The 27670-nt window shown below is 44.0% G+C and overlaps 1 protein-coding gene and 1 long non-coding RNA gene across 3 annotated transcripts in view; one reads left to right on the plus strand and one right to left on the minus strand.

Annotated features, from left to right (window-relative positions):
* The window catches only part of LOC120323245, a 41790-nt gene that overhangs the window by 7428 nt on the left and 6692 nt on the right, over positions 1–27670 (minus strand). Inside the window, exon 5 of one of the 2 annotated variants that reach the window (XR_005563547.1) lies at positions 9960–10991. The exons of the other annotated variant lie outside the window; for it this stretch is intronic. This is a non-coding gene — a long non-coding RNA (uncharacterized LOC120323245). Of the gene's footprint in view, positions 1–9959; positions 10992–27670 lie in introns of those variants that run through there. 2 annotated transcript variants of the gene reach the window in all.
* On the plus strand, positions 1241–27479 carry MYOM3 (myomesin 3). The gene is made up of 37 exons (XM_027740201.2): positions 1241–2073; positions 4179–4313; positions 4454–4528; positions 5163–5322; positions 5567–5724; positions 6708–6803; positions 7470–7558; positions 9936–9980; positions 10195–10335; positions 10873–11034; positions 11298–11439; positions 11532–11731; positions 12021–12074; positions 12383–12510; positions 13099–13282; positions 13988–14162; positions 14761–14882; positions 15519–15706; positions 15859–15985; positions 16620–16798; positions 16874–16988; positions 17266–17422; positions 17751–17860; positions 18353–18397; positions 18517–18653; positions 20083–20227; positions 21225–21284; positions 22021–22088; positions 22376–22486; positions 23230–23317; positions 23949–23987; positions 24437–24542; positions 25297–25460; positions 25795–25831; positions 25944–25966; positions 26057–26112; positions 26816–27479. The coding sequence occupies exons 2-37, from the start codon at positions 4207–4209 to the stop codon at positions 27110–27112; spliced, it is 4290 nt and encodes a 1429-aa protein (XP_027596002.2). The 5' UTR covers positions 1241–2073; positions 4179–4206; the 3' UTR covers positions 27113–27479.

The raw sequence follows: 27670 nt of genomic DNA on the forward strand, positions 1-27670 counted from the left end.
AGAGTGGCAGGTGGCAGCTGCAACCCCAGAGCAAAGCAGTGCTCTTTGTCTTCCCAGCTAAATCTGGGAGCTGTCACTCCCTCCCTCCCAGGCCAGCAGCCCTGCTCAAAGCTAGCAGGGATCCTTGCCCCGGGGATGAACGAGCTGCGGGCTGAGGCTCCTGTTCTCCCTCCCTCCCTGCTCCTTATTTCAGCGTTGGAATGTGCCCTCCCTGCTTGAACACTATGGAAAAGTCACTGATGGTTTTATAACAAGTCCTCTGAGGAAAATCTTAACTCAAGGGACAAATGAAAGCTCCAAATTCTGGAGGCAGAATGAAGCAGAGTTCATAGAGTCACAGAATATGCTGAGCTGGAAGGGACCCACAAGGATCATCCAGTCCTACCCCTGGCCCTGCACAGACACCCCAACAATCCCACCCTGGCCCTCAGAGCGTTGTCCAAACACTCCTGGAGCTCTGGCAGCCTTGGGGCTGTGCCCACTGCCCTGGGGAACCTGGGCAGTGCCCAACCACCCTCTGGGGGAAGAACCTTTCCCTGAGATCCACCCTGACCCTGCCCTGACACAGCTCCAGCCGTTCCCTGGGTCCTGTCACTGGTCACCAAGGACAAGGGATCAGTGCCTGCTCCTCTCTATAAATGTATCTACATAAAATAGATTTTTTGTCTTAGTTCTGGCCTGCCAGCACTGCTGTCAGTGATGGGGCAGTGGTGCAGCAGGACTGCAGCAGCTGGATCTCAGTGCTGAGCAGTGGCCTCATACTGCAGAGCATTTAAAATGTCCATGTGTATCTCCTTTCTCTTCAGTCCGAGATAATGAGAGCTGTGAGACATGATTATTAGATGTCTTTGCAAGAAAAAGGTGAAAAAAGTGGTCAGCCTTCATATGAGGAGAGCATAAGACTCTTCTTAAAGCATATAACAGTGTTGATGTGACAAAGATGAATGAAATTATTAATATTAAGTAGAATAAACAAATAACTACCCATTACTTCTCATAATATAAAATTCAGGAAAGCACTCGAATGGCCATGGAACTGTCCAAAACCAATGGAAGAATAATGTTCTTTCCCTCTGACAGCTCAGCTCATACCAAAGCACATTCAGGCCTGCCTGCCCAGTTGTTCCTGTTTGTTGCTTTCTTAGGAATGTCTGAAACACAGCCACCAAATAACCTTCCCACCTGGAAGTCCCTGTAGTTCTAATGCTGATCCTGGGTTTCTTCTTTGGCTGGTGAAGCAAACAAGGTTCTTAGAAATGGATCCTACTGATCTGGGCAGGGTGACTCAACCTGGGCCAGATTTGATGGGAGAGTTCATTTCCATAAGGCCTCTGACACCACAAAAAAATATCTCCTGCCTCTCACCTTGCTGGGAAGGGTTTATCCTGAGTGCTGGAATTGCAAGATCATCTCAAATAAATGGAAAACCAGCACTCTGTTCTGTGACCCCAAACTCTCAGACACCACCATGGACAGCTGGATACCCAAACTCACCCTCCACTGGGGCACCAAGGCTTCATTTGCCTGTAAAAAGGGAAGTAAAACAGTCACAGCTGACCAAAACATAAGAGCTGCTGTAGCTCCTGGTCTAATTATACACTGACAAGATTTGCCTGGAGTTGCCATTCGCTAAAGAGATGCCAAAGTCAATAACTTCACTCTCTTACACAGCAGTGGCAAGGTTAACCCCAGGGAAATCCCTGGAGGGGGTTAAAATACTCATCATTCAGTTCAGGTGCTTTGTGAGCCTCTATCCTAAAAGAGCAGAGGATAATCCAACCCTGTGGATTTTGGAGGCACCTGCCTTCCCTTCCATCCTTTGGCAAAGGCAATAATTGGCCTGATTCAGAGGGAGTTTGGGAGTCCTTGGCACTGCAGTGACCACGCAGGGGCTCCCCATTGTCCCGGGGAGGGCAGGGCACGAGGCTAAATTTGACTCCAGGATGGGCACTCCAACATGGGGAACATTCTTTTGGGGAGAGTCATTCTTAGTGTCATCACCAGGGAGAAGGGAAGCCTCCTTTGTCCTCTCTCTTGCCTGAGGACAGGAGCTCTCAGCAGAGTCTTCACTGGGTGAGTTTGGTTTATCTGTAAATAAGCTGCTGTTTGTTGTGAGATTTTATAAGATCTTCAGAGCAGCATCAGTTATTTTTTTTTTTTCATGACAGCTTTGTCTGACTTGCACTTCAGAAATAGACTGTGCTTTGTCATTGTGTCTGCTTTAAAGTATAATTGCTGTTTTTCTGTTCTGTTTTTCTGTTCTGTTTAGAAAATAATACATGCTTGAATTGAAAAGTGTAGGTTGTAGCAGATCAGAACTCTGTATCTTTGCACAAACACCAGATTATAAAGCACTGAAATTTGTCCAGGGAAAAATAAAAATTATATAGTAAAAATTAATCTGGATCAGTAATTATTTGTGAACATGGACACAAAGATCTGATGCCCAGGATGACAGGAGTCATTCTGCAGCTGAATCAGTCCTGAAGAGACCAGTATTTCATGCAATCACAGAGATATTTTCCCATAAAAGCCTGTTTTATTTTCTCTTTCTTACCCAACATTTCTTTGTTCCTTCCAAAGTTAACATCTACTAAGGAAATATTATCATGTTAATTCCTTATTTTCATGTTGGGATATTTTGCATTTACCAGGACAATTGTGCTTTTCCATGGGCTTTTTATAAATTTATTTACATCAACAGAAAATTGTACAAGTGAACAAAATAGCATGAAAAAATTGTCCTGGCGAAAGCTGAGGGGTCTGTATTTTTTCATAGAGCTCGGATTAGAAAGCAGTAAAGCTAAAATCCAAGAGGAAAATTTGCCAAGGGAAAATTTCAGTCATGGAACATGAGCTAGGGAAAGATTTACAAGTATGTTTGAGCAAATTTTATTCGGCAACAATTGCATTTGCAAAGCTGCTTTCACAAAGTAACCCGAGCTCTCAGAACTTGTAAATGTGCACAGTTTAAGGCTTGTGCTGTGTGGGTTTGAATTAAATGAGGGGAGAGGGAGATAAGGAGGGACAGACTTTTAAAATTTAGTTTAGTTTAATGCCCACCCATTAGTCAGAGCCTGAAAGCAGCGAGCTGTGGATTCCCAGAGCAGGGGCTGCGGCAGAGCCGGGGATGGAGGGGAGCCAAGAGTGCCAGGGTTTGCTCCAGTGTTTGCTCCCAGGTTTCACCTGTCGGAGCAGGATCTCCCTGGGAAGCTCCTCTGGTCACTCTTTGGGAAAATCCTGCTGCTTGCTGAGCAAGTCCTTTCAGGCTCACATTCTGAAGGATGCTGTTTTCCCCGTGCTTTATCAACCTTTCTCTAAGGGCTAAGAAGTGATGACTGATCTCTCAGGATGCAACCAAAGGACTGGATAAAGCATTATCCTCCCAAAGTACTGGACTGTAACTGTTCCTGTCACCAGCCTGGGAATAGGGAATTGCAGGTGGGAACAGTGCAAAGGAGTGCTCTGTCTCAGCAGCTGGAACTGGCTGAGCATCCTGGGCTAGTGGAAGGTGTCCCTGCCCATGGCAGGGGGGTGGAATGAGATGGGCTTTAAGGTCCCTTCCAGCCCAAACCATTCCATGATTCCTGCACAGCAGCCTGTGTGCTTGGCTCAGCAGCACTGCCTTATCTAATCCCTGGCACATCCAGGTAGGGGCAGGTGTGATCACAGCCTGGGGGTCACAGGCTCTTTGCCATCACAGCTACCCCTGCAATATAGTTTCCAGCCTGAAAATCTGCTTATTTCCTAAACTTTTCTTCCACATCTCACTATCTGATGTTCCATATCTTATTTTATCCCTAATCTTCCATGTCCCTCTGGTCTCCCTCTCACAGTGCTCATTTGCCTGCCTGCTATATTGGGGCTCTGATCTAATGGAACTCCCTGGGAGAATATCCACCAGATTTAGAGCACAGGATCAGTCCTGGGGAAACAAATCCATCCACAAGGTGCTGCCTACTGACTGTTCTGTTACAGGACTTCATTTCTTCATCTGATTCCATTTTTCACAGAAGCACAAACCCCTCTCACAGTGTGAAAGTCAGCAAATGGTGTCATGTGAACCTTCACTCACAGCCCCTGAACATCAAAGCAGAGCAAGGACTTAATTATAACTCTGGGATATTCTGTTGAGGTGTCTTATTTGAAAAACCACTTTATGTTTTATTCTATTCCAGCTAAAAAGTTCATTTCTGACTTCCCAACATGGGAACCCGAACCTTCTTCCACCACAGAGAGGAGGAGCAGAAGGAGGAGAGGAAACACAGCTTGCAAATGACCTCCACAACCAGGAAGAAAAAATTCAAAACCAGGTGAGCCCCAGAGCTGGGGACAGGTCGAGTCAACTGGGCCCAGACAGGACTTTCTACACATTCACAGGTTTGCTGAGTTTTGAGTTTATGAACTCATGGAATCTTGTCTGGGTTCTTTTCCATGTGTCTGCCTCTGGAAGTGAGGAAGAAGAGACTTTCAGCCTTTCAGAGCTGTCGATAGCAGCTGCCCTTGCCTTGACCTCCGAACCACCAAAGTAAGTCAGGAATCATGGTAACTCAAATATAACCACTCTAAGGGTCACAGTTTCCAATTTATTTTGTTTGGAAGCAAAACCAGCAGGTTCAATTGAAAGGTTCTTCCTTTAAAAACAGCAGATCTCAACTAAAATGCAGGAAATTAAATGATAGTGCCTTGGCACCTGTGATAATGAGGAATATTGTCCTGCTCACAAGCAAAGGACTAAGAGAAACCAGATTTCAAAGGAATAAGTGGAAAATAACAGTCAGATTAATAAATTAATGGTAGCTGATGTGACTCTGAAAATCCTGGCATTGATCCTGCTGTTCATCTTTCTGTGATGGCTGAACAACCAACATCCCTTCTCCCTTCAATCCATCTCCCAGCTTCGTGCCTGGCATTAATAGTGGTCAAACAGTGGGTCCCTGTCTTGTGCCATGGAAGTCTGATCTCTCATGGGAGTGTTGCTGGTTCCTGTGAGGGATAACTGCCCAACATTCATACCCACACTGCAAGCAGCCAGTGTTTCTGTCCTTAACACTTCTGGTTTAACCAAAAATATGTGCTATAAACAACAGCAAAAAAACCACCAAAACAAAATAAAAGCATTATCTTGACTTCTGATGGCTTTTTACCATCCTGTGTTCCAGGGACCACAAGATAAGCAGGGAAGCTGACATCCTAGAGCTGGAACAGAGAGGGCAAAAGAGGATTCGGTTTGGGAATGACATGGAGCATTTCGAGGAGGAGGTGATCCGGACCTGCAGGCTGCTGCGCGTGAGGGCCGACCGGAAAGCCCTGCGCAGGAAGGTCAGCTCAGACACCTCCACTGGTAACAGAAATGCCAACAGGATTAAAATTACAGCCAATAGTAGCACCCTGGAGAGGATCCTGAACCTCAGCAGGTGTTAGGACAACCTCAGAGACGCTCAAACCAAGGACAAGGCCTTGTGCTCCTGCCACCGAGGCGTTGTCACACACCCCTTTTGTAAGAGAATTTGTGCAATGACAGAATCCCTTTCCATCGCCTTCATGTGGTGTCCCCTTGTCACAGGCTGTGGAAAAGGCACGTGTGGAGAAGGAATACATTGAGCTGCGCTCAGGGAGACCCCCCATGTTCTGGATCCCCCTCAGAGCACACGCAGTGTGGGAGAGGATGGATGTGAAGTTGGCCTGTACCGTCCTGGGCTCCCCACCACCGCAGGTCACTTGGTAGGTCAGTCCCAGCAATGACCCCTGTGGGCAAAATCTGTGCATTCCAGGGAGCAGCCAGAGGAATAACATCCATGTCTTGCCAGAGGGAAGGAAGGGGGAGCTTCAGAGGTCACAGAAAACACTCTCAGTTCTCCAGCTCTGCTGTAAGGGCACTGAGTACTCCGTGGGCCTGGAAGCAGTGGACAGTCCAACAGGGCTCCTTCTGGGATTGTTATTCATGTAGATTTATTTCCCTGTTCCCTTGGTGTTGTCCTCTGTCATGCAGAAAAACTTGGGATTTCAGTCTCAGAAACCAGGATCTATCTTCAGCACTAAACCACCTCACACATACACACCTTCAAGGCCTGGCTGCCCTGGACACCATGAGAGTTTCAGCATTAAACTGCTGTTGCTTCTACACTTCGTAAAATACAACACAACTCTCACATTTACTCACTTTGCATATTTGCCAACCTCAGGGAAGGAGTGTTAAGTTCTGGGCCTGACTGCAGCACACACCATAGCAGAGAGATGGAAATAGATGAAAGATCACCTCAGAAAACAATTTGATCAGTTTGTCAAAGCGATGGACCCTTCCTCCCCTGGAAGGTTTAAGTAGGCAAACATTTGGATTACTAATGACTTCACAGGCAGGGAGCTCCCCATGTCCTGGGTCCTTCCAGAGGGGCCTCTTTGAATTATTCAAAGAGCAAAGAGAATATGATCCTCCCACAGGTCCCCGAGGAACACAAAGCAGAGACATCTGCAAACTCCCTCCCACGACCTGCAGAGCAGGGAATGTTAAGCCAAGGCCACGCTGCCTCAGGCAGCCACCAGCATCCCTAGGGAAGGGGCAAGCAGGACTAGGGAGGGGACCTAGGTCAGCTGCAAGGCTGTTTTGAAGTGGGAGACCTGTAAAAGAGGGAATTGTATCTACTCCTCTTTTCTGCTGTGTTTGAGACAGGTAATTTCCTAATAGCACCTTGTTTGTGTTCAACTAGGTTTAAAAACGGAGTGCCCATCGATCCCCGCCTGGCCCCAGCAGGGAAATACAAGATAAAAAACAAATTTGGGATGCTGACCCTGCACATCAGCAGGTAATGTGTGTGCCCTTGGCTGAGCTGGGTTTTTTTCAGTTGAATAAGACCTGCTCTGCCACAACTCCCCATTTGTGTATGATAAACCATAAAAGGTAATTCTTCTGGAATCTGACCTTGCCTGACTTCAGGGCGCTGTCTTTGAGCTAAACCTGTGCCAATCTCAACAGCAGTTCATAAAACAGCAGTTCATTTAAAAATCCTAAAAAAAAATAAAATTTAGAGCCTTAATTTATTTCTCCTCCTCTTTTTAGGCATCACCAACATTTTCTCCTTCAGGGTAAGGCCACGCACGTGAAGCACTTCACAAACAGACACAGCAATGTGATTTAGGATGGATCAGTGTGATCAGAAAGACACCAGTTCAACTCTGAGAATTATACATGTGATAGACACATGCATATCCTCAGTGAAATCAAGTGTTCCACAGGTCTTTTGCTTGCTCAGTACTTGAAATGTTTTGCTTTCAGGTATCAAGAGAAAAAATTGGCCACAAAGTATCAGAAATCCTTGTAATCGAAAGGAAAAGCAGCTTATGGATGAAAAGCAAATATCTCCTTTTATTTTCTGGGATTAACGGGGAACCCCTTTGAATCTGTCCTGTGAAATATGAACAGTAATTGAAAGCTAAAAAGGAGGGGGAATGTGTTTTGGGTTTTTTTTCAGATGCTCCATGGAAGATTCTGCTGAATACAGTGTGGAAGTGAAGAACCAGCACGGAGAGGCTTATTCATTTGCCACGGTGCTGGTCAGGAGTAAGTACAAAATATGCTCCTTTGGCTTTAAACTTTCAAATTCTGTAGAATCTTCAAAATATTTTCATATATTATATTTTCACTCTGGGAAAAAAAACACTGTTAATGGGAGAGGAGAATTCCTCTCACCTGTTAGTGAGGAGAAAGCACAACTGGCTAAATTAATCTAGGCTGCCACTGATATATATGCACATGGCTGATAGAACAGCTTCTCTTTCTCAGTCACTTCTGGACTCAGCCAAAATCTTTCAGATTCCATATGGACACAGCTGTCCCTGGGTTAAAATTGAACTAAATTTAGGCATTTTTTTTCTGCTATGAAACAGCCACACAGTTAAATACATAACAGGCCTAGCAAGACTCTGCTGCATTTCTGAAGACAAGCAAGAAATTGGTTACCAAGACCTGTGGCTTTCAGAGGGACCTCTCAGTGCAGTAGTGCAGAGAATACCACGTTTCTCTCTCATATCAGTAACTACCAAGAGCAAATACAAGATTTTCTTATTTGATCTGTGCTGTTCTTAAAATAACTGGCATAAGGAATAATTCAAATGTCAACAGATGAATAGGAAGGGTTTGGTTTGGATGTCTTTGGTCATGAAGAGATGGGTTTCTTCAACTGATTGAATTCCAAAGCCAGCTTGAACTATGTTTTCAGACAGAATGGGTTTTGTTTGGTTTAGAAAATATATTTATTACTAGTGCTGCAAATATATTCTTGGCTCTGTCATGGGTTATGTTAATATCAGACTTATTCTTCACATGCCATATTTTGATCACATCTGAATCCCATTTGGGATATGTATCCCTACAGAAGAATGTGACTCCAGAATTGTAACAGAAGTGTATCAGGATATCTTTCAGATCCTTTAATTGAACGGCGTCAAAATTCAACATACCTGGAAATGTGCAGCAGCTATTTACCAGTTCTAAAGGGTTCTGTATAATAACCCAGAAAACCTTCATTTGCAGCTTTCCCAGATTTCTAAATACCCTCACCCCAGGGCAGAAATACAGAAAAAGTTGCCAGGTGTGCAATGCTTCTGCATTCCCACAGTGTCCACACCTCAGGAACTGGCCTTTGCCACAGAGCAGCAGCAGCTGCCTGAGAGAAAAATTCCATGCCAATAACCACATCCTCCTCTCAGTTCCTGTCAGAATCTTTAGGATCAGGGTGTGATGGCAGGATAAGGGTCTAGCCCTGGATGAGATGGCTCTCCTCACCTCTAAGTGCCTGATTAACCTGTCTCTCATCAGGCTTTCCAAACCACTGTGGCTGTGGTGAGGGGCCCACTCTGCCCCTTCTCCCAGGATTTCTCATGCCATCCCAGTAACATGAGTCTTCCTCTTGCTATTTGCATTTAACAGTCTGAAAATAGAGACTCCAGCAAGGCCTTAATCCTGCCTGCACTGGAAACATTCCCCGTGCCCCGGGCAGGCCGATGGCATCTGTGCCCCCGGCCCCGCTCTCTCTGCAACGGCCTCGACGCCAGGGGAGGGTCTCTGGGCTTTCACTTTCCCTGAAGACATCACTGAGGGTCTCCCAGGAACCTGGGATGAGGCTCTGCTTTAGCTCCCATGCTTTGTATTTCTTTCCTCCTCAGCTGTTACCACTCAGCCTCGTGTTTTGCTTGTCAGCGACTCAGCTACTGCCAGACCTCAGTCACTGGAAGAACAGGCGTTATTTTATGGGCATTCCTGCCAACTTAAGAAAGTGTCTCAGTTTCATCATGTGTTAAGTGCATCAGTTCTTGGATTTCAGCTCCAAATAATGTCACTTTGTGATGTGGTGCCAACAGGTCAGAGCAGGTGGAGGGGGCCAGCACCCACCTGTGATGCCCCTAAAGAATCCACAATCTTGAAACAAGTGATGTGGGGACACACTTCCCTCAGCTCCAGGGATTACCTCAGTGTATCAGAAGAAATATCCTTGCTTTTGGTTAAATCTTGAAGTCCCAGTCACTGGTAGTTTTCAAGAATCCCACATCATCCTCTGGGAATGCTGTTTCAAGCCAGGGGTTTGCTTTCACCCAAATTTTTATTCTGTTTGCTTTTAACTTGCCTAGTGCAGCTTTGAAAGGCAGAAGCCAACCTTGAAAAACCCTCCTCAGCTCTGAATAACTGAGTGCACGTGAGCATCCAGAGCAGTATTGCTCACACTGGTACAGCCATGGGAACAATCCCCTCTGCAGACACATCCCCAGTTGTTTGTGAAGGGCATCAGCTGTCAAATGAATCACAGTTTTACCTCTTTGAAGGCTCACACTAAGGGCTGCTTCAAGGGAAAAACGGTTTGCTGAGCATCACTGGACATTTTTGAGGAGAAGATAAACACTGGCACGAGATTTGCTAAAAGTATTTCCTTCTTGTCTTACAGAATACCATGGAAAGGAGTCAGGATTTGATTCAGAAATATACAAAAGTGAGTAAATCATTGATGTTATTGTTATTTATTTTTATAGCCTGAAGCAACTTGATTCTTTTTTTTTCCTGAGCCAGAGCTTTTCCCATTAGCCTGACTGCATGTGCAAAGTGCAAGCTCAGGTACCACTCTAAATGTATGACAATAAAAACACTACAGGGAGGAAAGCTCTGGAGGCCTCTTTATCTTGCTGACTTTTACTCTTATTCCACAGGATCCCTTATGGCCAGAGAGGCAGATTTTGCTTTTCCAATGAAACCCTTATTTTCAAGAGAAAAGGAGCCTTTCACCCTCTCCTGTTACTTCTCTTCTGATTTACTTGACCACCAACGAGACATCACCTGGTTCAGAGATGGTTTGTAGACAACACCTAAGTTTATATGTCTTTACCTCTAAGAATGTACCCTTGGAATTTATAGCTGTGATTGAATGTTCACAGAAAAGAATCAAAATTCAGGATTCCTGAGCTGCTCTCAGCTCTCCTCAAGATACAGATGCCACTATTTAATTTCTGTGTTTTCCCCACTTGTAAAGGCTGATACCACTAAAATGTTTCAGAGGTAAGGACATTCCTGCCCACGGGAATAACTTAAAAGCCTTAGTCCTATCCAGAGAAAGCACCAAGTGGAAAAAACTTTCGTTATACTCAGCTGGCAATCAGGGATTTCCATCTTGGCCACACTGGTGATCTTTATCTGCTTTTTGGAAAGCAGGAACAATGCAGCAAAGTTGGAGCAGTCCATGGCTATAACTTGGAGGCACAACAATAACATCAGGAATGTCTTACAGACTCTCATCTTGCTCTTTTGTGGGTTTTGCTGCTTTTTTTTTTATGCCACTCCTAACCAGCCACTCCAGGTGAAGTTCCTGTCCCCCTTCTCATGCTCCACAGGTGAGTTGCTGCAGAATTCCCAACGTCAGGAGCTGAAGTACCAGGACCGGGAGGCTTCTCTGACGGTGCCGTGTGCCCACAAAGAGGACGAGGGATTCTACACCATCCGTGTCCCCTCCCTGGATGGGTACAAAGAACAGACCACTTATGTGTTTGTTAGAGGTACATGCAGAGGACAAAACCTCCTTCCATGATACCTTGGCAGGAAGGAATTCCCAACCTCACACACAAGGAAATAGCTCCCAATTCTGCGCAGGGATGCAGCTATTGAAGTGACCAAATCTTATTTCCAGTAGTGATTTAGAAAACAAGGCTTGCATTACTGCAATGTAATGGTCCTGAAACACTTAAAATTAAGCTACTGAATGAAAATTTTGGAACAGAAAGGAACAGACAGTAACCACCATCCCTCGGTGTTTCCACAGATGCTGCAGCAGAAACTCCTGGTGCTCCTGGATCCCCACTCAACGTGAAATGTCACGATGTGAACAAAGACTGCTTGATTGTCTCCTGGGTAGCACCCAGTGATGATGGAGGAAGTCCAGTCCTGGGGTACCTTATTGAAAGGTCTGTAAGTTAATCACCTTTGAGCTAAAAAAGCTCATTATATTGTTGTGGGAATACCGTGAAGGAACTCCCTGGGCTGTGTTTTGTTCCAGGTGTGTTGCTGGGTCAGAGGATTGGGTTCCCTGCAATGCCCAGCCTGTGAAAACCTGCAGGTGCCCTGTCCTGGGCCTTGCTGAGGGACAGACGTACCAGTTCCGAGTAAAGGCTGTCAATAAAGTGGGCATCAGTCACCCCTCAAAAGCCAGTGATCCAGTTACAACATATGATCCCAACAGGGACAGGAGAGTGACAGGTTTGTACAAAATCAGGAAAAATTTCTCCTCAAGGACAGAGGGAGGCTGCAGCTATAACTGAAGGCAGTTTGTCCAAGTTCTCCCCATTCTCACAAACACCACTGGAACACTCTCTGCCTTCACTGAACCCACCTTGGGACTATTCTGGGCAGAAAAACAACAAAATACCATTGTATGTGACATGAAAGGTATATAATTAGGCATATAACAAATGCCACAGTCCTGGGTTCTGCCTCTCTTCCCAGCATCTCCCCTGAGTGGATAACATTGCCCTGTTTGACATTACAGTTATTCCGTACGACGAAGGCAGGACGATAGAAATATCCAAGGATGACCTGGAAGGTAAGTTCCAATTTCCCCTGAGCCTTTTTCTAAGAGAGGAGTGATTGTTCTGCAACAAGGAGATCTGTGAAAACATGACTGGAGAAAGGATACTTTGGAAGATAACCATAATAAACTGCACAAGGATCAGAACTATCCCAAAGAGCACAGCCTTTCATCAGAATCTTGGTTTGCCTCTGTGTCCCCAGAGGGCTTGTCTCCTCCTGTATATTGATGAATCTTAATTTATAGTGGGAAAACAGCAGCCATTGTAAAAGAACTTTATTTTCCTGCCACATTATCACTAAAGCCTTTCTGCCTTCCCATAGGACACATTAAAATTCCACTGCCACCCACCAATGTTCATGCAAGTGAGGTCAGAGAAGATTATGTGGCTTTGGCCTGGGATGAACCAGATCCAAGAGGCAGAGAGCCCCTGAATTATTATGTGGAAAAGGTAAGAAAATAACATCACATAGAAGGGGAACTGCAGAGCAGAACCATTCCTTCCTCAAGTGGGTTGTGGCACTGGAGAACCACAGCCTCAAAAGTGGCTGGTTCAGCCTCCCTCCAGCTCCTCAGGGCACCTCATCCTGACTCTGACACCCACTCCAGGACTAACAGTTAACAGAGAATAAACTTTTACACTGCAGAACAGTGGCAGGATTTTAACAGGAAGGACCCTTCCTGCCCCAAAGTGTGGAAAAGCTGTGAAAAACTGCACAGTCCTTCACTGTCCTGTTCCCCACTAATCATTTTGCTGGTTAATTAGTATCTACTCCCAGTCTCCTCTCATGCACACTCATTTCTCACCTGCTGCACCACTTCTCCTGCAAAGGGGCCCTCTGTTGCCATGGGAGAAAAGTTTGGGTATATCAACAAGATATCTGTAATGTATGGGTTTGGTTTGTGGTTTTGTTTGTTTGGTTGGTTTTTTTCCCATTACTTTCCTACAACGATCAGCTCTGTTATCTGTCGGGGAGGGGGGGGTGGGTTGTGCCTGAGTTACAAAACAAGTTGTAAATCATCACCTTTTTCGTTACAGTCGATTGTGGGCAGCAACTCCTGGCAAATGGTTAATCTGGACATGCCAGTTAATTCCCCAAGATTTGCACTCTTTGATCTCGTTAAAGGCAAATGTTACCGTTTCCGTGTGCGATCCGTTAACAAGTATGGAATCAGTGAGCCATCCCTGCCCAGCCAGCCTGTGACTGCTGGAGCAAAGCTGGGTAATTATTTCATTACTCTGCTCTGAAAATAATGTGGGAGTTCCCCTGCCTGCCCCTTCTTTTAAACTTCACGGTCTGTGATTACACAGCAGTTGCTTTGATATAAGGAAATCTCTCAAAGCCTTAAATCCTTGTTTAATTACTTTGCAGTTGGTCAGTGCAGTGTAAATCTAACCAAGCAGCGGGGGGGGAATTACATTTAATAAAATAGAAACAGTTGAAGCCTGTGTTTAATCCAAGTATGCTTCCAGCAGGGTGTGAGGGAGGTGACACAGACCAGTGTGGAAGCATGACCCCCTGTTTTGGGGGGTTCAGGCAGGAGGCAGAGGAAGAGGAGACGTGGCAAACCCAGACATAAACCCAGGGTCTGTAGACTGGGACAATGTCCATGGCATTTTGCTCTAATTTCATACAGTCACAAACTGGTTTGGGTTGGAAGGGACCTTAAAGCTCATCTCATTCCACCCCCTGCCATGGGCAGGGACACCTTCCACTAGCCCAGGTTGCTCCAACCCCTGTCCAACCTGGCTTTGGACTCTTCCAGGGATGGGGAGCCACAGCTTCTCTGGGCAACAATTTGAAAATGGTGCTCTGGAAAAGGTGAATAAATCAAACAGGCCAACTCAGAATGTTTTGGTGGTTTTTTTTTAAATTATAGATTTTAAACTTCCCTATTTTTCTCTGTATTTTTTTCTCTCTTTTTAGCTCCTCTGCCTCCACCATCTCAGGTTTTAGCTTTCAGAGACACCAAGACATCTGTTGTTCTGCAGTGGGATAAGCCAAAGGATGGTCTGGAGCCCCTTGGGTATTACATCTACTGCAGGGAGACTGGGACAGAGGAGTGGCAAACTGTCAATAACAAGCCCGTGACATGCAATGAGTGAGTTCAGCTCTTCTCCTCCACTGAGAGATGACAGGGCCCAACCTGGATTCTTCTGTTTCTGGCTGGAGTCATATTTCAGATAAAAAAAGACCTTCCTTCACTCCCCCCCCACAGGCTCGCCCACACACAAACACCACGTCCTCCTTGAGAAATCAGAATTGCTCAAAGCCTCACTTTTACACCCAAAGCCAGGCTGACAGCAAAGTCTGTGTGCTCTTCTCAGACTGGGGCTGTGCAGGTACACACACCTTGGGGCACCAGTAGAACCACATTCCATTTTTTTGCTTGTTTTCCAGTAAAGTAAGTTGGCATCACTCACATGTAGGATGTAGAGTCCCTCTCTCGCTGTGGGGGTCACATAAAGTCCATTAAAAAGTCCTGGTTTTCCTCCTGACAATTCCAGCCAGCAGAGTGATTCCTGTCCACCTGTTCCATACCCACTGTCTGATTTATTGGGTGACACTTTAATATGTAATGGCAAATAATGATTTTTGTAAGAACAAAGCCTTATTAATAACGTGTTGCTGTCTGTTCTAAGCACTGTTTACTTTTACTTTGCACAGTCAAACACAAACATATTAATTTACTCTCCCAGATTTACTGTTCCTGGGCTGCAGCCTGGAAAAGAATATGTCTTTTGTGTGAAATCTGTCAGTGAGGCAGGACTGAGTGAGAGCTCCCCAGAAACAGATCCCATCGTTGTCAGGCCAGCGATCGGTGAGTGGTGACACACCCTGCACAAACACACCAAAATGAAACCCCTCAACCCCCCATCTAGCATACATATCTATTACTGCACGTAATGATGATAATGTTTGAGAAGTAAAGCAACAGAGAATTGATTTTTCTTGTGCCCTGCAGCTTCTGCCATCAACTGCACTTGCCACGGGTGGGCAGAGTTAGTTAAGTAGCATTTTGACTTAGCAGTGTGTTACATTCCCAGTATTAACTTGGCTCTGCTACAGGTGACCATTTTAAGAGCTCAGTTATGCTGTGTCTTGAAATCAGCATTGGGAATTTCTCAGGGCAATTACAAAGTCCTACTGACCACATCAGCCAGGATCTGCCCCTCCATGTTCCTCATTTTATTGATCCCCTGCTTTCACCTCCTCTGTCACACAATCCATAAAGCAACACGGGAGAAACATCCTGAGACACAGCCCTGCCTTTTGCTGTGACTTCCAAATGAGAACCTGGTCATCTTCAAATCCTTTTACACTGCCAAAGTGGTATTTAGGGAGCCTTCACATGTGAGCACACTGAGATTTCCTCAGCACAGTTCCTCCCAACACTTGGACTACGCCTCTTTTCCCAAGCCTGCACTGAACAATTCCCTGTTTTCTCTTTGCTCAGCTTGCCCATCGGCCCCACACGGGTTTGTCCTTCTGCACTGTGGGAAGACCAACATGACCATCGGCTGGAAAGCCCCGAAGCGCAAAGGAGGAACAAAGATCCTGGGTTATTTCCTAGACCAGCACGACAGCTCCGAGCTGGACTGGCATGGAGTGAACATCCAACCAATTCCTCGGCGAGTTTGCACGGTATTGCTCTCAGCTGTGACCCTGTGCTGCTCCAAGCACAGCTGTACCAAGGGCTGAGCTGCCTTTCTGCTGGTTCCAGCCTAGGAGTCTCCTCTGCCCCTCCCCAGAGCAGCAGGGCTGTACTGACCATGTTTGCCCTCCTGCACCCAAAGGTCAGCGGCCTGGAGGAAGGTCACCTGTACGAATTCCGTGCCTGTGCCATGAACAGGGCTGGAGTTGGGGAAGTGTCTGAGCCCAGCGACCTGTTCAGGTGTGAGGAGTGGACGATGCCAGAACCAGGTACCTCTCATGTACATCACTGTCATCACAGATGGCAGAGTATTCTGAGTTGGAAGGGACCCACAAGGATCGTTGAGTCCAACTCTTAAGTGAATGGCCCCTACAAATCATCTACAAAAATGTCACTAGGTGTATTAGTTATGGCCCTTACAAATCATCTACAAAAATGTCACTAGGTGTATTAGTTATGGCCCCTACAAATCATCTACAAAAATGTCACTAGGTGTATTAGTTATCTCCTCACTCGCCCATGAATCCAAGGGGCTTCTGAACACTACACATCTGTGTAAATGTTCCTGCCAGCACAGGAAAGCACAAAAACATTTCCAGGGATGTCCCAGTTCAGAGTATTATTTCTGCACTACACAGATACAGCACCCAGGTATTTTTAACAATATTGCTTCCAGAGAATGAACAATCTGGATCTAAAATCCTAATTGCTTTGTCTATTACACCACAGTAAATAGCATTAAAGCAGCTGGTTTATGCTTTTTTTTTTTCCTAGAGCCTACCCCTAATTACCACAGAAAGCATCTCCTAGTCACTTGTTACCTTAAAACCCTTTCTGACCCCAACCCCAAAGTGCACCCAGCTGCAGCTTTGAATGTTGGACAGCTTTCCTTTTTCTGCACAGGCCCCCCTTACGATGTGAGGTGCAGTGAAGTGAGAGACTCATCCCTGCAGCTCCACTGGGAAGCACCACTGTACACGGGAGCAGGTCCAGTTACAGGGTATTATGTGGACATGTGTGAAGAAGGCTCAGAGGAATGGAAACGGATAAATAAACAACCCGTAGCCACAACCCACATGAAGGTCTGTACACACTCTGAGTATCCAAGTGGTGCTTCTCAGTTGTCTCACATTAATTCCTGACAATGCTTCCTGCAGGTTTCAGACCTGGACACAGGGAAATGCTATATTTTCCGAGTAAGAGCACTGAACAAGGCTGGCATTGGACCCCCTTCGCTCCCCTCGGATCCTGTGGTGGCCAAAACCAAACCTGGTATGAAACTAAAAGTGATGAGATCGTGTGAGTCTGTGGGTAGAATGATGATTCCAGTGAAAAACTGCCTTATGATGCACCAGCTACTTGTTTCAGAGCAAGAAAGACCCCCAGTCAAAATAAAGACTAGCAAATCAAACTGCCCAAATTGATTTACTCAAACTGTACACTTTGTGGTTTGGGTTTTTTTGTTTGTTTGTTTGTTTGTTTTTTCAGTTAGATGTGCAGAAGCTCAGCCCTGATCTGCTTTGGTAAGGAATGTTTTTTACTCATACAGGCACAAATGAAATTGAACTTGGGGTCGATGAAGAGGGTTTCATTTATATGGCTTTTGAAGCTCCTGAAAAGAATGAATCCTCTGAATTTAGCTGGTCAAAGGACTACAAAGGACCACCAGATCCTGACAGAGTTGAGACTGAAGAGAAAGGCAATAGGTGAGTATGTAAAGCACACTGAGAAAACTAATTGTGGACTGTTGAATAAAGAACACATTCAACACTAAGAAAAACATGAAGCCAAATGTTTCCCTCTCCTTTCCCTGATTCCCAGCTCTGGTGTCCCTGAAATGCACTGTTCAGTGCAACCTGCAGGTCACCAGTTGTCACATTGCCAGTGTTTCTGCCTTGCTCCTCGGTGTCATTTATAAATGCCAATTAATTCTCTATTTCATGTTCTGGGTGTATCAAATGTATTGCATTCTGTTAGAGGAGGCATGTTTTTTGAGGAAAACATAATTTTTATTGTTGTTCTTTTTACTTCTAGATCTAAGCTTATACTGAAAGAGCCCTCAGAAAAGGATCTGGGTGTCTATTCAGTGGAGGTCACGGATGTAGATGACGATATCTCTGCCAGCTGCACTCTAACAAAAGAAGGTAAACCCTACTAATTACCAACAACAAAAACCTAGTGTGCCCTAATTTTCTAATATTAGATGTCTAGAGGAAAGTTTCTTGTAGAGGAATAGTAAGTGATTGATGTCACTTAATGATAGTGGCATCATTAGAAAGATGCTTCCCATTCCTTGAAGTCTCAAGGGCAGTTTCTTTTACAGTGCCCTAAGGAAAGATTCCATGCTTCCAACTCGACTGGAAAGTCATTTTTCCATCACAGTTCAGGTTTCACACACAGCTACACTACCACAGTGATTTAAAACTTCTTTAACACGCTCCTTGAATTGATACAACCAACATTTTATTCAGACACAACTAAGAATTATCTTCACAACCTTCTCTAGTCCTTCCCATTATCAAGTATTTTCTTTCTTCTTGGCACAGTTCATTAACAAATTAAATTACATGGATACAATTAATTTGTTTTGGCCTAGTTGTATGTATCCAAATGACTTTTTATTCTTTACATTTCAGATCTGGACAAGCTACTGAAACGTAGCCATGAAATCAGGAACCCACGTAAGTCGAAGCAGTAAAACACCACAACCACATGTACAGACAGGGAAAGGGGAACCCTGGCTGAGCCAAGTCCTGTGGTTTGCCTGTGATTCCCCTCCATGGTTCTCTTTGTTTGCCAGTGATCAAGCTGATATCTGGCTGGAACATTGATGTTCTGGAGAAAGGAGAAGTGAGGCTGTGGCTGGAGGTGGAGAAGCTGTCCCCGAACGCTGAGCTGCACCTCATCTTCAATGACAAGGAGCTCAAAAGTACTCCAGTAGGTTTTATATTTGGATTTCATTCTGACTTCTGCTGTACGGGGAGATAGAGCAAATGGGTACATTCCCAGTTTTCTAAATTCCCATCTGATATTTTGTGCCTAAACAGAAAGGCAACTGCCTGATTCTCGAGCTGTGCAGTCCCAGCTGCGAGGCTGCAGCTCTGACACAGTTACAGGCAGGGGCAATATTCCTCAGCAATATTCCTCTGACAACTTGCCACTTCCCTTTGATAAAGGACTTTTCTGACAGTAAACCTCAGCCACGTGTAATTTGTGGGATGCTCCAAATGCACCCGTGCAGGATGCAGAGCTCTGTCCTGGGGGACCACACTCGACCCATTTCAGTGGATGCTAAAGAAATTCCATCTCTTGGAATGGGATGGGATATTTTTCTTCTGCCTTCCCAAGCCAAGCTGAGGCTTTTATTTGAACTAAATACAGACAAATCTCATGAATCCTAGAAGCAGATGGAAGTGATTTATTTGCCAGTGTGGGGCACTGGAAATAGCCCTGCCTGGTGTGTCACGGCGTGCCCCGACCTCCTGAGACAGCCAGAAAAACGCTCAGGCCTCCTCCTTGTCTTCCCATATCAAGTTAATATTATAACATTTGAAAAGTATTTGGAATGACAGGACCAGAGGGGAGAACAGTTGAGAATGAAGCACAGTATAAATCAGCAGCCTGTCAGTTCAGTGCAGAGTGGCAACGCCAAGATAAGAAACAGAGCCCAGGGAACAAAGGACCAGCCCAAAGCAGTTCAGAGCTGTCAGTGCCGTGCTGGGGGGTTTAAAACAACACCTAACAAGTTTATCTAAGGCTTTGTCTCTTCTAAGAACTGTCGCTTCCCCACTGGAGGGCTGACATGTTTACAGACAATTAAAAGTGTTTGTCAGGCTCTTTGTAAGGACAATATTTGCTCGGAGCAAACAGGGCAGTGAGGCAGAATGATGATATTGATGTTTGAGCATCTGGCAGTTTCGGGGTGTATGTGGAGGAGGTTCAGCAGCACCTGCAGGAGGGTGGAAATGTTACTCATCACGGCCAAATATGCAATTACCTGTCACAGATTTTAATTAGTGCAACACTTCTGTGATACTAAAAATCGCAGAGATTCTAGTGAGCTGAAAGGTGCATAACATCCAGGAAGGATATTTGTTTTTAAAAAAAACTTTCTCCCTGAGGAAGGCTCTGCTGGAAGCAATTCTGCTATTCCTACACATATAAATAATAGCTGAATCTCACAGGATGGAATAGCAGAGTGCAGTGGCTTCATTATCCTGTAAGAAGAGGGAAGTTTATAAAGATACAAATACAAAATGACTGGAAAGGTATTGTAGAAGATGCTGTGCCAGGAGCTGACCTTGGAGCAGTGGAAACGATACTGTGGAAAAACTCTTCAATTCATCGTATTTTCTTCGTTTCACAGACACATAAGATAAACTTTGTCAAGGAGAAAGGTCTCGTAGAACTGATTATCCAGGATTTCTGTGCAGATGACAAAGGGATGTACACAGCCCAGCTGCAGGATGGGAAAGCCAAGAACCAATTCACCCTAGTTCTTATGGATGAATGTAAGTGGAAATTCGGGATCAAATATAGACTGCCATGCCCAGTGGAAACTTTGTGAGGCACTTGAGGCCCCCAAGTATTTCCAGCAGTTACAACAGCACACTGGGAATGGGGAGAGCAAATACTTATTTTAGCACACATTTAAAGTCCAGGAATCATTTAGGAAATTACCTGAATTTCTCTTTAACAAAAATTGAAGCTTTTGGTCTTATAAATAGAGTCCTTGATGATAAAAACAGTGGAATGCTTAGTTATTTCTTTCAGATGTTTCACATATTACCTTGCTATGGCAAACTGTGCCTTGGCAGCAAACTGTGTGATGTGTTATTTAGTACATGTTTATCTCAGGACAGGATCAGGTTGAAAATTCAGTGTATTCAACAGCTGGGTGATTGCATTGCACTGAATGCAATAAAGAAACCAGTGTCAACTGAACTCCAGGACAAGGCCAGGCAGCAAAGCAACATGAAACATGCAGGGTCCTTGGAGATGCAGCACAGAGAGCCTTTTAAAATGAATTAAAAATAGAAAGTAACAAGATTGCCTTTCAAATCCTTCCCCATCGAGTTCCTGTCTCTAGTTTCAGTTCTTGCATTTTGCTTTTGAGTGACCTTCTAAAGCTTCCAAAGTTTTTGAATGGAAAATGTCTCTAAAATGGCAAGTCTAGTTGACTCCTGGAGAGAAAGAGGCAGTTCCCCAGAGTGATTCAGCACATGCTACATTCAGGATACAAAATAAATTCGAGGAGTTGTGCTCTAAAAGTGCCCATTTATCTTTGCTGACAGTGAACGAGGCAGAGAAGCTGTGGTTGTCCAAGACTAGGAAAATCCTGTGCTCTCTGCCTTCTGTGGTTTCTTGCTTTTTAAAGTTATTATTTCAGGGGGGGGTTAAGCTTTTTGTAAGGTCAAGACACCTCCTTCATTTTCTAAAACACCTTTTGGGAGCAGAAATTTCTAAACACGGGGGGGTTTGTTGACTTTGTCCATTGCTGTTCCGTAGGTTTTGCTAAAGTTGCAGAAGAGGCTGATGCAAAACGGAGGGAATGGAAGAAAAAGCAGGGTAAGATAAACCAGAGGTTCATCACTTGCCAGAAGTGTGTCAAAAGGATGGCAAAACCCAAGCAAAGTTATTTCACTGAGTGCTCTAAATATTTTTCTTTATCATCTTTTTAAACACATTATTTAAGCTGATTACCACTCTAGGATAACACTCCTTATTTTCAGATACTTTGTCCTGCCCTTAAAAATCAAAATAATTTATTTAAATAACTTTAGCCAAACTACCCAGAATTCTTAGTATGGATCTGCTGGATCAGTGCTGTAACATTTTTGAATTCTGAAAACTGTCCAGTCTATATGTAATAATGAATACCATGAAAAAAAATTTAATTAAGATCCACTTACTTTCCCTGGAGAAAACAGGATTCTCTAGATAAGTTTATAAAGATCCCTGTGTTCCACTTTCATTTTATCCCCCAATTTATATTCATGAATAAGGAAGTTCCTAAAACAAATTCAGAGGAAAAACTACTAAATTGGAAAGATTATTCCCTTCCCGTGAGGGGTAAAAATATTCGCTTAATAACGACTGTGATAACACATTAGACCACAGGTCCAGTTTCCCGGCTTGAGTTGCTTCGTTCAGGCTGAAAGCGCATCTCCCAATTTCCCCTCCCTATTCCAGAGCGTTCCCTCAGCGGCACTGCGGGAATTCAGCACTAGGGGGAAGCATTTCTGCGGGTAACACCAGAGAGCTGCGGAAACGCAGCGCCCAAGACGTTTATTTTCTTTTCTAGGTCCACATTTTATAGAGAACTTGAGATGGAAGGTGACAGAGAGCTGTGAGGTGCTCCTTACCTGCAAGGTACACACAGCCCGGGGTGCAACTGCCCCGGCTGAATTCCTTCAGCATTCAATTTTAGGTGTGGATTTTAAGAGGATATGAAGTGTTCATCCAAATGCTTTGTTGCCAACCAATGAACGTAAGGAGATGTTATATTTTGGGCAGGAATTTTAATAAAGAAGGGGGGGTTTCTAAGATTCTGGAGCAATTCTCTAATTGTAAGTGATGCTTCCTGTTAGAAGGCCATCCAGGAATTGAGAATTAAAATGCATTTGGGATCCTGACCTCGAAATGTTGACTTCAAACAGGCAACAAACCTGAGGAAGGACACCAAGTTCCAGTGGTTCTTCAACCAGAAAGCACGAGCAGGTGGTGTGTTTGACCCCCAGACTGGGATAGGAACTCTACGTATTCCAAAGGTGAAAACCACAAAACAACTCAGAGGCTTTGGTGATCACATGAAAATGCAAAAAAATATGGGTTGATCTTATTAATATTCCACGTGTTTTGGGGAGAGGAGAAAACTTCTAATGTTGTAGTTTAATGACTATGATTTTAGTGGAAGGTGTCCCTGCCTTAGGGGTTTGGAACTAAAGGATCTTTAAGGTCCCTTCCAACCCAAATCAGTCTCTGACTTTATGATTCTAATAAGAAATAAGATGTTTTTAACAGTGAGTGGCTGTTAAAAGTTTAACACATCCTGAGAGGCTAAAAAGAACCCGAGGGCTTTTCTGATCAGCACTGGCTGCCTGTTCTGGAGATGAACTTTAGTGCCATTGAAAAAAGAGTTACTGAGCTCGTTACAGAATGAACTGAAGGCAATTTTATGGTTTAACCTATGGAGAAGGCCAGAGAAGCTGCCATAACCCCCCTTGTAATCTGAACTGCCTCAGAGAAGGTGCAGCTCAACAAAGGGAGATTGGTGGTGCAGGGGGAGCTTCAGTGCAGTCTCTGTGTGGCTCCTTCCAATCTTGTTTGGGTTTGATTTTGTATTTTAATTTCAAACAGCCAAATCATCGCTAGAAAACAACAAGAAGAAAATATCAGCTTTTCCCCCTCTTCCCAACCCTGTTTCAATGATATGGGAAATTCCTTTTGGGAGGGGTGTTGTTTGGTTTTGGGGTTTGTTTCTTTTTAAAGATATTACCCATGTATTTGGTAGGTGACCAAAGCAGATGAAGGTCAGTACAAAGCAGCTGTTTCAGATGAGCGAGGAGAGGACTACACCCAACTGGATCTCACAAAAGGAGGTAAGAGAACCTTGTAGCACACAATAATACACACTGACAGCCCTGCCTAGGATTAATTTTTGGATTTAAAACCAAATTTCATCACTTTCTACGACATTGTTAATTACCACAGTACTTTTTATAGAGATTAAAACCTGCATTAAAAATTCACTGGTCAAATTTAAAGGGTTTCCTGATCTACATCATAATGTCATTTACATCTGCAGTCATTTCTCAAGTTTGGACTGCACTATAAATTCTGTCAAGCACCATAGTTAAAAGCTCAGGAATTTTTCAGTCACTTCAACTCAGCATCAATCAGAAGATTCTGCTTCCCGAGATTAAATCCTACCCCGACATCTGGAATCCATCATTTAAACCTGACACATAAATCTCTTTTCTGGGAGGCAGTTGGTTGCACATGTTGAATGTTAAGGAAGATAGGAGCATCTAAATTTGGTAAGAAATGCCCAGCACCTAAAAATACATGAATCAGTGGCAAAAACTCCATTCCCAGTGAGCTCTGCAACAGAAGACGACAACAAATAACCAGTGGATATAAAACATCCTAAACACAGTGAAATAAAGTTGGTAGATCAGATGTGATTTGATAAATACTCTATTTACAGACATTTAAATCTTTGTCTTCCAGCCTTTGAAGAGCTTCTCAAGGAGCTGTGCAGGATCAGTGGTATGTCATCAGTAATAACAGAAGGGGAGAAAGGGGGGATGTCCCAGTCAGAGCAAACTGCTCTGGAGCTGCCCCTGGGTTTGGATCCAGTAAAACACCACCCATTCTCCTTCAGTGTGAGGAGGATGGTCAGTAAATAAATCCAGGGACTTAAAACCCCCTGCACTTACAAATTAACTCTGTGCTGGCACCTGCTCCTTGTCCCAGCACTGCTCTGGGAATTTGGCCAAGCTGTGCTACTTCTCTGACATGTGTAGCCCAGCCCCGTGTTCTCTACAAGAGACACGTTTTTCTCCAGCTCCTGAAAGCTCCGGGGTCTCCAAGAGGCAGAATTCCACCCTGCTCTCAGCCAGCCACCTTCTCCACAGCGAAATGTTACCGTGTTCCTTGGGATTTTGTTGGTGTGACGTTTAAATTTGTGTGTTCTTGAAAGTCCTCCTCAATTTCAGCTCTTTCTGCTACACCTCTGAAAATCCAGCCCACTGAGGAAGGCATCAAAATCTACACTGATGTGAAGTATTTCACAGACTACATGAAAACAACCTGGTATCACAAGTGAGTCCCAAAAAAAATATTTGCAAAGCTCTTCTGGAACTCTGTTTCTTGTAACTGTTTATCCAAAATTAAACAGCTGGGCCCATTTAAGGCAACTGCAGATTTGTCTGAGTAAGGGCTGAAAACCACAATTCACTCTCATCCTGCAACATGTCTTGGAATTCCAGAATGAGCAGTCCTGTGATTTTTATCTTAGCACTGCAGAAATATTTATAAGTGATTATCTTTACTAGAATAATAATGATGCCCTTACAATACTGCTCAGTTACAGCCTCCTTGGTTACAGACAGGGTTTTTTCCAAACACTTTATTTCTACTACTCTTTTCCTAAACCACTCTATTCCCCCACTCTGAATAACAAATATTCCCAAACACTATAAAATTCTTCCCAAACACTGGCTAATTTAGCCTCGTAATGTCTTTATAAATAGAGAAATGGTGTTTTATTAGACACCACCTTCACACATATATAAGGAGGCCAATTTTTAATAATGTTTAAGGGCTAAATGCTTACAAATATTCAACACGTAAATGCTATTTAATCTCCTAAATAAGGTCTTTTTTAAGTTTGTAAAGCTCTGGCAAACTGCCTAAAATCCCATGCCCCATGGGATTTCCACAAGTGACTAAGTACAAAACTCTCCCTGAAGTGAATCCTGACTCCCACACTTCCAACCAGCACAGGTCTAAAAAAAGTTAATGCTCTAATTTATCCAGCTCCACCAAATACTAATGAGGTGATGTGTTTGCTTAGGGATAAACAACTAGAAAGCCGTGACAGGATGAAAGCTGGGAGCACCATGAATCGGATCTGGCTCCACATCCTGAACCCCACGGATGCTGATAAGGGAAAATACACCCTGGAGTTATTTGATGGGAACAAGTCCCACAAACTGTCAACAGACCTGTCTGGGCAAGGTGAGCTGAGTCAAACCATCCCAGGAATGAGAAATACCTGAGCTGCTTTCCAAGAGTCCTCCAAAGCCAGGGCAGGGATTCCTTTCTCCTTTGTCTGAGCTGGAGCTTCAAACTGTTGGAGATTTTTTTCCCCCCTCTGAACTTCTCTTTGGAAAGGTCCCACTTATTTCAACAGGATAGAAATAGAGCCATATTTCCCTAAGGCAGGCAGAGACACCATCTAGATGATAATTACATTTATCTGTGTGATCCCAACACTGAGGCATTATGATAAATTTACTGAGTCAAAAAAAACCCAAACAGCAACTCTCCCTAAAACCTTTCATTCTTGCAGCCTTTGAAGACGCCCTGGCTGAGCACAGAAGGCTAAAGTAAGTTCCTGCCTAAGTGTTTTCACAGCTAAATCTATTTTGAGTGTCATACTCTAAATTGAGAATACAATGGCTAATAAATAAAACCACAATCATTTTCTCTCACTTGCAGGGAAGCAGCAATAGCAGAAAAGCGTAAGTAAATTAATTTCTTTCCTTCAGTAAAATAAAGCCAAGTGGTTTGCTGATAAGAAAATCTAAAAGGTCGTATTTGTTCACTCCCAGGTCGTGCCAGAGTTGTTCAAGGTCTGCCAGATGTTGCCACCATCATGGAGGATAAGGTAATATTGAGTAACTTCGTTAATTGGCCCTTGCACAGACACAGAAGAATCACTGATGGGGAGGAAAACTGCTTGTTTTCCCCTCCTGTACATTCCCAGCAGTTTTTCTGAGCTCCTGCATTTGCCAGGGGTGAGAAGTGGGAACCCCCCCAGCTCATTTTCACAGCCAGATCCTTTCTGTTGTCTCCCCATTTCATAGGATTAGACTTTTAAGGCCTTTAAGTGCTGGACCTGAATTTCCCATCATACCAACTCCCTGTTTACATTTCTGAGTCACATTCCCCTTTACACAGGCAGAACAAAAACCCTGTGCAATAACTGCAAATTCATCATGTGCCTGTTTAAGTGTGACTTTACAGCATAAGAAGCTATAAAAAGGCAGTAGCACAAATACAAGTCAGGCCCAGTGGATTCAGGCAGGTTAATCCTGATTATACCAGAAGATACCAGAAAAAGGAGTGGCAGTCTGGGAATGTCACCTGTGGAAAATGAGAGGATTGATTTTTATTTTTCTTTTTGTTATTTAAAAGCCATGTGGATGTGGCTTTTGGGGGCATGGTTTACTGGTGGCCTTGGCAGTGCTGGGGTAAGGGTTGGACTCGATGGTCTTATTTCCAACCTAAATGATTGGGATTCTATGAACTGAATTTCCTTGCATGTTTATAACTTCATAATCTGTCTCTGCTCTCTTGTTTTACAACAGACCCTGTGTTTAACTTGCTGTGTTTCTGGAGATCCTTACCCAGAAATCACTTGGTTCAAAAACGAGAAGGTTATTGTGTTCAAAGACCGGTACAAGATGGATGTGAAGGGTTCAGTGGTGACAATCACCATAGAGAAAGTCTGCAATGAAGACACAGGAAAATACAGCATTTATGTCAAGAATAAATATGGGTCTGAAACAGGGCAGGTCACTATCAGTGTCTATAAACACGGAGAGATCCCGATAGGAACGGAGCAGGAAGTCCCAGCTGGGATCAGGATGAAAAAGCCTAAATGAATTAGTTAATTATGTCCCCTTGAATTTAGAAGGAATTTAACTCCTTTCAGTGTCTCTGCCCTAAAATTCAGGCTCGTGTCTCTATGTTTATTTTAGAAATATTTCAGTGTTTTTATTTTGGTAGTTGAACTCTGTGTGGGAAATACCAGAGGATTCACACGTGAGAACCAGGTTTTTGGTGGAGGTTTTTTGTATTAAATCACTATGTGTTATGGATTTTCTTGTAGCTGACAAATGCTAATGTGTGTGTCATTAAACTTCAACCCTTGGTGACATCTCAGCACTGCTGTTGAGTATATCCATGATGAAATCAGTCAGTGTGTGTGTGGGAAGTCAGGACACACTCCACACATAAAACCAGCCTTATTCCCTAGCACTACTTCATCCTTGCTACTCAGGGATTCTATCCTGTAAATGTAACTATAAAACTGGCTCTTTGTGTGTGAATTTTCTTTAAAACTTACTAAAAGGGAGGTTGAGAATTTCTAAGAAGAAGTTCAGTGTTGGTTTTCTATTTAAATAGAAGAATTACTGACAGGTATGAACTCAGAGAGGTCA

Source organism: Pipra filicauda, unplaced genomic scaffold, assembly GCF_003945595.2.
Source record: "Pipra filicauda isolate LSUMZ 115617 unplaced genomic scaffold, ASM394559v2 scaffold219_size1829416_pilon, whole genome shotgun sequence".
Taxonomy (NCBI): Eukaryota; Metazoa; Chordata; class Aves; order Passeriformes; family Pipridae; genus Pipra; species Pipra filicauda.